At 45.8% G+C, this 11,112-nt stretch overlaps 1 protein-coding gene across 2 annotated transcripts; it reads left to right on the forward strand.

Moving 5' to 3' along the window:
• The first annotated feature begins 615 nt into the window (after nt 1-615).
• CNP (2'',3''-cyclic nucleotide 3'' phosphodiesterase) lies at nt 616-11,112 on the forward strand. Of its 2 annotated transcripts, none has more exons than XM_074940847.1 (4): nt 616-714; nt 7,016-7,685; nt 8,368-8,507; nt 9,222-11,112. In XM_074940847.1, exons 1-4 carry the CDS (start codon nt 628-630, stop codon nt 9,672-9,674), a joined length of 1,350 nt encoding a protein of 449 aa, XP_074796948.1. In that variant the 5' UTR covers nt 616-627; the 3' UTR covers nt 9,675-11,112. The 2 variants fall into 2 exon arrangements, with proteins under 2 accessions (XP_074796948.1, XP_074796949.1); XM_074940848.1 differs by having other exon boundaries at nt 695-714; nt 7,021-7,685.

The raw sequence follows: 11,112 nt of genomic DNA on the forward strand, positions 1-11,112 counted from the left end.
GCAGTCTGGCTGTGTGCCATAGGACGAGCCTGGCGCTGCAGGCAGACCTCTCCATTGTTCGCCATAGGCTCATGTTTATAAAGTGTTCGCTGTTCAGGGTGCCAAAAAAAATCCACCCCCTGTAACGGATGGCTGCCTGACTTTGCTGGGAGCCTGAAACCGCTCCGGACCCTGCCCCGTTCAGCTGTGCTCAGAAGCGTTGCCCAGCCAGCTCTACTGCCGCTACTTTAAAGGGCAACCCTGTTAACCAGCTCATTGCGCACGGCAGCTCAGGCGCGGCAAGCCCGGCCCCGTGCTCCAGCAGTTCCAAAGTGGGGATGGGGCTGCACAGGCCTAGCGGGTGTGCGTGAAGGAGCAGGCGTGTCTGTGCGCACGGCAGGCGTGTGAGTGCGAGCGCTCACACCACCAGGCCGGGTTGGCGGGGGCAGGGTGCTGGTGTCACCGCTGGTCAGAGCTCAGCTTGCAAGCCTGCGGGCGGGGGGGGGGGGGGGGGGGGAGGGCTGTGGCTGGCGTTGGGGGCCTGCAATGCCCGGCTTGGCCGCTAGGGGCTGCTGGCCCTCAGGCCTTTGGCCGGCGCGTGCGCATTGGGCGCCTCCCGCCCGCCCGCCCGCCCATCGCGGCGGGGCTATGAAAATCGCGGCGGGCGGGCCCCTGACAGAGCCGCGTCCCCTCCGCTCGGCAGCCGCAGCCCCTGGAGGCGCCGCCCTCGCCATGGTGAGCGGGCTCGGGCCGCGCGGCGGGGCCTGTGGGGGAGTAAGGGGGCCTGTGGGGGGCTAGAAGAGGAGTAAGGGGGGGGCTGTGGGGGGTCGGTGTCTGAGGGGAGTAAGGGGGGCTGTGGGGGGTCGAGGGGGGCTATAGAGGAGGTAAGGGGGGGCTGTAGGGGGACTATGGGGGGTTGTGGGGCAGTAGGGGGTCGTGTCTGAAGGGGTCATGGGGGCTATAGGGGAGGTAAGGGGGCTGTGGGGGGTCGTGGGGGGCTATAGGGGAGTAAGGGGGGCTGTAGGGGGTCGTGGGGGGCTATAAGAGGAGTAAGGGGGGGCTGTGGGGGGTCGTGGGGGGGCTATAAGAGGAGTAAGGAGGGGCTGTGGGGGGTCGTGGGGGGCTATAAGAGGAGTAAGGGGGGCTGTGGGGGGTCATGGGGGCTATAGAGGAGGTAAGGGGGGCTGTGGGGGGTCATAGGGGGCTATAAGAGGAGTAAGGGGGGCTGTAGGGGGTCAGTGTCTGAGGGGGTTATGAGGGGCTGTAGGGGGTAAGGGGTGTTGTAGGGAGATATGGGGACTGGAGGGGGTAGGTGACTGAGAAGGGCAAGGGGGGTTAGGGAGTGGTAAGGGGGGTTATGTGGGGGGCTATAGGATCAGGTTCAGGGGGCCATATGCTGTGGGGATACAGGGATCACAGTGGGGGTGTGCGTGTGTGAAGTGTTTTGCTGGTGAATGGGACCCCCCCCGACTCAGGGGGCTGAGCAGAGCACCCCCCACAGTACCTTTCCCAGCCCTGGGGCTTCTTGCCTGGGCTGGCACGTTATGGACCTTCTGCAAGGCTGGTGTAGTGTCCTGGGGTAGCAATGGGGTGAACCCCCCCCCCACGACCCTCCTAGCTGGGGGGCAGCCACTTCCTCGGAGCAGACAGGGGGGTTTCAGCCAGTCCCCCATGGAGCGCTAGTTTCTGGACTGTCCCATCCATTGCATACAGTGGGGTGGGGGTGTGTTTTGACCAGGTAGAAAGCGTGAAGAATCAGGACAGGGTCGTAGGGCAATAGGCACCTGTGTAAGACAAAGCCCCGATGTCGGAATTGTTCCTATAAAAATCAGGACATCTGGACACCCTGGCTTTGGTGACCCCAGGCAGGGCTCGCAGGCTGTGGAAATTCAGGGGGATCCATGCACGGTCCAGCCTGAATGCTTGCTATGCCTGCAGGAGAGCTTTTAAAACGTAAGAGTTAGAGCCAGCCCCCAAGGCGAGGACAGCACCACATCCTATGTCTGTAAATACAGGAAGAAAATAAAACCCACCCAGACATCTGAATTTCTCATGTAACCATCTGCCTGCATGAGAGATGCAGAGTCCCTGGGAGGTTTCGTTTCCTTTTGTCTTTATCAGCAGCGTCTACACATTCTGAGCTGTGTAGCGACTGTAAGCCAGGTTAATGCAGCCCCTGCTCCAAGCAGCTCGCTATCTTTGCAAAGTGCCAAACTGCATGCTAAACAGTCACATTAAGATCGTCACAGCCTTCATCTTGGAGGCAGAGAGCGCCTGCTGGCGCTCCCTTGACAATGTAAGGTCTCCTCTTTTATTTGGAGCCCTGTGAACCTTCTATGTGTTGAGTGAGTGAGGGGTTAAATGTTGCTGAAATGCATTGCACAATGGCTGGTAGTGATGCAGGGAGGAAAAAGTTTTAAAGAGACTGTGAAGGAGGATCTGCTCCATAATTTGCAATCAAAACTGTGCTGTTGCTGTGTGTAACTGGTGACAGAATTTCCAAACTCATGTCTTCAGATGCTTGGGGAGGGGACTGGGGAGTGCTGTTAGAGGGATAGGGTGGCTGGGGGGGGGGGGGAAATAGGACGGATAATCTGCAACAGATATTGGCCATGATCCTGCAGTTAAACTCCCCCAGGGTTTGGCTGGCATGTAAAGGTCTGCTCAGACAGAACCACTTGTAGGATGAGTGCGACATTTGACAGTGCCAGTCTAGCTTAGAACCTTCTCCCCTGAAAAAAAGATTTCCTGCTGTTTTATCAAGATGTGCTCTGTACGAAAGGTGCATGTTCCCATTAGTCAGGATGAGAGGACTTGTATTCTCACTTAAATACAAACTCTGTGGGTGCAGGCAAGGAAAGAGGTGGCAGCCTGTTACACGTTAAATGAACTTTTTGGAAATATTCACATTTCCTGTTCGAGAAACAAGCAAAATATAGATATTACTACACAGGGTCAGAATGATGTAACTTTGAAAGGGTGCTGACTGACATTTTAAGTAGCTGATACTTGGTATAGCATACTACAGTGAAAAGAGAAAAACTCGGATCTTCAGAAGTATTTTAACAGGCCTGTGAAAGGACTGGCTCACTAAACGACCAAGAGAGGGGATGTTTCTCCCTTGGAGCCATTGTAAACCACTACAATCCCCCTTGCAGTGAGTGGCAGAAATTAAAGAAACGCATCCTAGGAACTCCATCAAGCATGTTACTGGTCTGTGCTAATCTGAACTGTTGTGTCTCCCTATGTTTGTGCTATAGGCAATGTCTGTCTGTCGCAGTGTGGAGTGTTTGAAATAAACCTGAGCAAGTTTCCTGCACAGGCCACCTGTCCAATGAGACTATAAACGGAAGTTCAAATCTCACTTCCTGGAACCACCCCTCTTTGAACAGACAGGCAACTTTCTGCCACCTGCAGAAATGAGTATTGTGATTAAGAATAAGAAGAGAGCCTAGACTCTCTAACATAGCTCCAAACCCACTCCACAGATTGCATTGGAATTTAGTCTTTGTATAGTTCCCAAGATGTATTGTATGCATTACAGATGGAAAAAAGTCACGGTCTCTATCGCAAACTACTTAAAAACAACAGCAGAGGGTGGAATGCCAAGTGAGGTGATGTGAGTGGCAAGGTTTAACCGACGTCTTAATGCCACTCATTTTTCTAAATCCTTTGTTGGGCCACCAGTGCTTAGAGGTTCTCCTCCTAACCGCAGTGCCAGTGCCCTCTAGAAAAAACCTCACTAGTCATGTCCCACAGAAAACTGCTAACTGCTTTATCCCCTCACCCCCACCCCGCCCTTCTTAGCAGGGAGTAAAACACTGTTGCAAATCTTACCAGTGCCACTTAAAATTCATCCTCTTTCCTGGAAAGGAGACCAAATACTTGTTTCCATACAAATAGGAGCTTTGTAGGGACAACTGGGGGGAAGGGGAGAAATGACAGAGCTGGTGTTGAATTGAATAGATTGTTTAATCAGAAACTGGCCAACTGCTCCTTTAAGACTTATTTGTGTGGTACCATTGTCTATCCATTTTGTATGTGGCCTGGTTTCATTAAAGAGCTTATTATTTAAAGCTGGCTGATAAACAATGGGTGCTGAGGGGGTTTTCTATTATTGTTCTGTTGTTTGCATTTTAAAAAAAATGCCTCCGTTACTGCTGGTCACCAACAGCTGGTTTCATCAAAATAGTTTGACTGCAAACCAGTCCCCATCCAAATACTAGATGCAGGCCGCACTCAGATGCTCCCTTGTGGTTGTAGCTCTTACGCAATCTGACTGTCTCACTTATTACCTGCATACTTGTTGAGGTTAAGTCGACCCTGTCAAGTCAAATCTGATCCAACAGTTAGATGTAGAAACAAGTTTTTACAGCTCCCATTCAGACCACTTCCATGTGGACAAAGAGCCCGGGAGATGAAATGAGACACTAAGTACCTCTGTAATGAGTAAAAAGTACCATGTGCTTACCAAGAGGGAATATTAGCTCTGCCCAGCTCCCAAGAGAATTCCGGGTGGATCGTACCATTCTTCCAAACAAGGCCCAAGGCCACTTTTTAATATAAATGAGCTACTTTCTCTGGTAAGCACTCTGCATAAAATGTGCCCATAGTACACAATGGTCAGTTACAGGACTACATTTTGAGTTCATCATCCTACTTTTTGTAGCTTCAGTTCAGTTTTAAAGGGATTTATATTTTAGTAAAAAGAACGAGGAGGACTTGTGGCACCTCAGATTAACAAATTTGGGCATAAGCTTTCGGGGACTAAAACCCACTTCATCAGATGCATGCAGTGGAAAATACAGTAGGAAGATAGACACACACACACACAGACACACAAACATGAAAAATGGGTGTTGCCATACCAATTCTAATCAATTAAGGTGAGCTATTATCAGCAGGAGGAAAAAAAACTTTCCTAGTGATAATTAGGGTGGCCCATTTCAAACAGTTGACAAGAAGGTGTGAGTAACAGTAGGGGGAAAATTAGCATGGGGAAATAGTTTTTAGTACCACTCACAAACATGCTAGGCACTTCTTGGACATAAAGGAAGACACAGCCCTTGTCCCAAATTGCTTAAAAGCGATGAAAACCACATTAGAAGGGTGGACAGAATGATACAAGCAAAATGTTCGTTTCCACAGACATACCTCCACTGTCTTTACCCCATGACTACTGGTGAGCAGAATCAAGCACTTTCCCTCTGCCACAGACCAAATAAATACTTGAATAGTACAAGATGATCCAAGCTTTGAGTCAGCAGCGTCACTTCTCTAGCATTTTGTCTCCACCCTTGTTTCTACTAATTAGTTGTAGTGAAACCACCACTGGTAAACCAAGCTGTTGCTCCATACCAGGTTAACCAATCTCAGTGGCCAGAATATGCCCAAGGCGAAAATTAAGAGGCTATTTAACGTTTACAGAAATCTTTGTCCCTGCTAGTACTAATGAAAATATGTGTCTTTAAAATACGCTTTTCCTTCAAATTCCAGCTTCTACTTGGTACTATGGGGATTCCACAGTATATTGTCAGAGAAACTTGTGTGATGTCATAATGCCAAGTTTGTGATAATACATCACTGCAGGACCAAGTCCCACCCCAAAATGTCCTACCATTTCACAAAGGCCAGTGTTTAATTCTGATGTACTTTGAATTACTCCTGCATGGAAAGATCCTATAATTTCTTTCCAGAGTAACCACATCCCATTGTGAATCCTGCTTGCAGTGCAAAAAACTCTGACAGGCAGAATCATGCAAACAGCTGCCTCTTACGCTTTTCCAGAAGCACCTGTTTCTGTAGAATCCAAGCGATTTCACTAGTTTTGGTTTCCCTTCAGCCCCACATAATGCCACTTGTGGGGCTTTAAATGTCTTTGCCACAAGTACAGCAACACAAAATTATTCTACCCTGCAGCAGTTAGTTGTCAATAAAGATCTTACCTCATTTCCAGGGGGGCCCTTCAGCACAGCATCCAAGAGGAAAGGGTCTTTTTGGCATGATGTGCAGCAGTAAGTACACACTCCTGCAGGCAGACTTCTCTCGAAGTGGTCTCTTACACGCAACTGGAAAAATACCTGTAAAACGGGGGTTCTCAAACTGGGGGTCGTGAGGTTATTACATGGGGGGGAGGGTGGTCACGAGCTGTCAACCTCCACCCCAAAACCCTCTTTCACCTCCAGCATTTATAATAGTGTTAAATATAAAAAAAAAAAAAAAGTGTTTTCAATGTATAGGGCGGGGGTTGCACTCAGAGGCTTGGTCTGTGAAAGGGGTCACCAGTATAAAAGTCTGAGAACCACTGCTGTAAAATATCAGACTTAAAAGCAAAATCAAACTTTTTGTAGTCTCTGCGTTTTAGTTTTTGTTCTTTAATTGAATCTTCCCAACATCAACAGCTGTCACAGTAGCATGAGCTTTCACTTCTCCTGTTCAGGCTATATTTAAGTTTCTGTGAGCAGTGTCTTTGAATAAAAGTTTCAATATGGTAACCTTACAGCTTTTTATTTTCATATGGACTGAATTGAGTTTGACCCATAAACTGGTGTCTGGTATGTTAGAATTCAAGGAGGGTAAACACTCTGTATAAGCATGGAGTTTGCAACAGTATAACCCTGCACAAGCCAGTTTGGAAACAGGTGTGAGCATCTAGCTAGTAAAAGGCATAATCCACAGAGAAATGAGCAGGCAGGGCTGGCCTACCCTTTACATTTTAATTTTCTTCTAAATTCAGATTTAAAAGGTCACTTTGACCCATTAGGAGGGGAGCCAGCAGAAACATTTAAGGGCAAATTTGTGGTGTTCAGAGCACTGGAGGATGAGGTTTAATACTGATAATGGTGGCACAGACTTACGACAGGATAGTGTCATTTAAAACTATCAATGGACCATTTAACACATGTGAATAGCAAAAAAATTGCTTCTGTCTAGTAAGAACTCGAACAGTGATACATTGTTTGGTGTCAGAAAGATGGTATCTGTTTGGATTGTTACAGCAAAAAAATCATACAAATTAACTTTTTTAAACTTTCAGAACAGAGGCTTTACCCGGAAGAGCCATACATTCCTGCCTAAAATATTTAGAAAAATGTCTACTCAGTCATCGAAAGAGAGGCCTGAAAATCTGCAGTTTCCATTCTTTGACGACGACACTACCATTTCTACAGTCAAAGAATCTAAAACCCTTTTTATCATAAGAGGCCTGCCTGGCAGTGGGAAATCCACTCTTGCCCAGGCTATTCAAGACCAGTATAAGGATGCCTGCAAGATCATTTCGGCAGATACGTATAAATTTATACCTGCAATAAGAAGCTCCATTCCTGAAGATTATTCAAAGTTGGATGAGGATTTAGTTGACTATTGCAAGCGAGACATCAGTGTTGTTGTTGTGGATGATACTCACCATGAACGGGAACGGCTAGACCAACTCTTTGATATTGCTGACAGATACCAGTATAAAGTCCTCTTTGTTGAGCCCAAAACACCTTGGAAGATGGATTGCTTGCAGCTTAAGGATAAGAATCAGTGGAAACTGTCTGTGGAAGATTTGAAGAAGATGAAACCAAGCTTGGAGAAGGATTTCCTACCTTTGTATTATGGATGGTTTTTGAGCAAAAAGAGTTCTGAGAACTTGAGGAAGACTGGGCAAGCCTTTTTAGATGAGCTTGGAAGTCTTAAAGTATTCAAAAAGGAGTCTAAGTACTGTACGTATATAAATGTTACCAAGCTTTTTATTCTAACCAACCAGAGGGAAGGTTACCGCTTAGTAGACAACACAGGGAACAAACTTGCCCACTCAGCTTCCAAAGTAACACTTCCAGTTCAGTCTAAATTCTCCACAAGTTATATTTAAAGACACTGATTAGAACAACAAGGCGTTTTGTCCAAAAAGCAGAAGCAGCTTTAAATCATTTTTATGTAGGGAAGCACAACCTACTGCTTCTTTTAAATTTAAAAAGTTTTTGAAACATGATGTTTAGGGGATTTGCAATGGGATATAGAACCTTGAGCCTGCAGCCCACAGGGCTGAGTCCAGCCTAGACTGGAAATAACCAAGCCATTCCCACCTGCTTTCTGTGATGCTCTATGTGAAGTAAGTTGGAGGAGAGAGGCCAAGGACCAAATAAAAATAGACCGAAACAGCATGTTGCCCCTAAAGTGATCCCTGCAATATCAAGGCCTAGGCAAACTAGCTAGCAGTGCAAGGAAGCTTGCATTGCTGGACTATACTAGTTGTATGGATAAAGAACACTTCATTTTCTCCTGCTATCTAGCACTCTCGGCTCTAAATAAAATTAAACCTTAAGTATACCTCTTAAATGAGTATTTGCAGGGGAAGATGAATATTAATTTGTCAGTAGTAATATTGCTTGTCTACACTTGCAGTTCTTCCTGCCGAAGATCCCAAAGTAAAATTGGACCTGACCAGCTACTTTGCGAAAAGGCCACCCGGCGTATTGCACTGTACTACAAAATTTACTGACTTTGGAAAGGCTATGGGAGCTGATGAATATGCACAACAAGAAGTTAGTGTCTTGGGTTTGTTTTTTTGTTTTTTTCTTCTTTCAAAAACATGTGTTCAAGCTGTGTGTTATGCCAACCTTTTGCCCGGGTAGATTTGATGTGGCCATGCAGCTTTCTAAAACCTTAGCACAGCTGCAGATGTCCCCCTCACAACAGCACTTGTGAAGTTGGCTCACTTGACAGCCTGGTTAGTAGAGAAATAGTAAGACTGTTACTCCTCAGGACCGAGAAGTAACATTGACAGGGAAATGCACTGAGGAAGTTTTCATCTCCAGACTAACTGCTGTTTCTTGTGGGGTTTTTCCTGTAAGTACTAGAGTTCTTCTCTCATGGCTTGGTTTTGAGTGATCATGAGTTAAGGTATTGTCACTTCCATCTTTTGAACCAGATCTGATCAGCCTGAGGTTCCAATTAAAATACATAAATTAAGATGACCAAAAGGGGGAGTGACCTGTAACCATGATGTTGTTTTCATACCATATTGAGTGCTGGAGAAGGCCAGTGAAAGACCCTAAGATTGTTGAGGAGAGCGGCTGTTCATGGTACACTTCGTAGCATATACATGGAATGTGTGAGAATTCCTCAAAGGAGATCAAAGTAGTAGATCTGGATGCGTAAACCTTTGAAGGGGCTTGGCAGGGCAAGGTTAATGTCACATTTAGAGTCAGTCAAAGTCCTATTCTGGATTCAAATCGTTTGGTCCTCTCTCCCCTTAGGTTGTGAAGGCTTCCTATGGAAAAGCCTTTACCTTGACTATCTCTGCGCTGTTCCTCACGACAAAAACGGCGGGTGCTCGCGTGGAACTGAGTGAGCAAGAACTGCTGCTGTGGCCGGGAGACGTGGACAAGATATTGCCTACAGACAACCTGCCCAAAGGCAGCCGGGCTCACGTTACCCTTGGATGTGCCAGTGGCATAGAACCGGTCCAGACTGGAATTGACTTGCTGGAGTTTGTCAAGCTGGAAAAGGCAGGGAACAAAGGTGATGAAATTGAGGAAGTTGGTGGAGGGAAACTGCAGTACTTTGGCAATGGCATGTGGATGCTCCTACTTTCTAAAAAGATCGAAGTGAAGGCTATTTTCTCAGGTTACTACGGCAAGGGAAAGCTCGTGCCTACTCAGGGCAGTAACAAGCGAGGCTCTGCCTTTAATCCCTGCACTATCATCTAAGTGCTCCAGCTGTGCAGTGTTTTTTGGGGTTTTTTTTTTTTAGACCATAACTTGGGTAACCTTTATAAAGTTGTAAAAAGAAAGTTCTACGTGTACTAAAGTAGCCCTTTTGCAAACTCTAGTATGAAGTGTCTCTCCTGGGACAATGTATTGGCCCTCAGGAAGGAAATTGGTGACCTGACTGTAAAGGAAAACAAAGTGGCTAAAAACAACCATTTCTGATAATTATGTAGACCAAATAGGATCTTTTAAATAACTGAAGTGCTGAATGACTTTTTAAAATGATAGATATTTGTAGAGAGGTCTCACTCCTCGTTTTGTTCCTCAGAGGATCATTCCTGATAGTTCATGTTTTGTAATTTCCCTATGAACCTCAATTGTTCGAAGATGTGACCATAATAACTGATTTAGACAGTGGTGGACCAAAGTTTTTAGCTACTTTTCATTCTGTGAAGCCAAGTGAGTTGAAGCTGAAAGTTCAACCCAGCTTTAAGTTGGTACAGTCCCCCACAGGCTGATGGAACATCCTGCCCTTGGTAGCAGATGATTAAAACCACTAGGATTAGGTATGTACTATGGGGAGTACAAGAATCTTCATTCGGAAGGGTCAAACTATTGCATCCCCATGGCTAGCAGTGTGTGGCCTACCCTAACTTCATGTGCTACCAGAATGCTTTGAAGACTTCCTTGGGTGTGAGAGAAAGGAGAAGTGCATTGGTGGGTGGGAGAAGGATCTACTTCCAGTTTAAAATTGAAGCTCTATTAAATGGAACTACTCTGGGTAAGATCATGAAAAGGAGAATTTAAATATCAGGAAAAACTTCCTAGAAGTGAGATGTGCTCCGTCTTCTAGTGAAAACGGCAGGCGCAACCATCACATGAGACATCTAAATGGAGACTGGACAAAGCTCTACTGTATGTATATTGTAGGGAACAATCCCGCCCTGGCAGGGGGATGGAATAGAGTAACGAACAGGTCTTTTCCATCTCTAACTCCTGATCCTATACACTAAAATCCTGTCCGAAGTACTAAATTGTACTTCATGCAAAATAGGTTTTCCTGCTTTGGATTCAAAGTCTAATTCTTTTGAATGTTAAGATTAGCATGGAAGTACATGAAGCTAACATGTTACTTAGGAAGTAAATAATGGTGGCATTGTAATTTATGCCTAACTTATCCTGCTCAAATCTACATTTTTCCAGCTGGTTGTCTAACATTCAAACATTTTAGTTATTACACTTTTTAATTATAGTTGAAACTTATTTCTGCTCATGTGAACATAGTGAGATGCTGCTTGCCTACTGATCGGATATTTGCTGTCATTACCTTCCTGTAACATTTGGCTGAACTAATCAGGTCAGACCAAGCAGTTTAAACTCATGTTATGGCTCAATGTCCCATGAACTGTAAAGTGTATTAAAATAAATCCAGTATTAA

Source organism: Natator depressus, chromosome 27 (genome assembly GCF_965152275.1).
Source record: "Natator depressus isolate rNatDep1 chromosome 27, rNatDep2.hap1, whole genome shotgun sequence".
In the NCBI taxonomy this organism is placed as follows: Eukaryota; Metazoa; Chordata; order Testudines; family Cheloniidae; genus Natator; species Natator depressus.

Bases quoted from the DNA above. Each gene is read 5' to 3' on its own strand.
- CNP (XM_074940847.1), top strand. From the start codon at position 628: ATGAAAATCGCGGCGGGCGGGCCCCTGACAGAGCCGCGTCCCCTCCGC. The intron at 7,686-8,367 runs GTACGTATATAA...CTACACTTGCAG, and splicing joins CAAAAAGGAGTCTAAGTACT to TTCTTCCTGCCGAAGATCCC. The intron at 8,508-9,221 runs GTTAGTGTCTTG...CTCTCCCCTTAG, and splicing joins ATGAATATGCACAACAAGAA to GTTGTGAAGGCTTCCTATGG.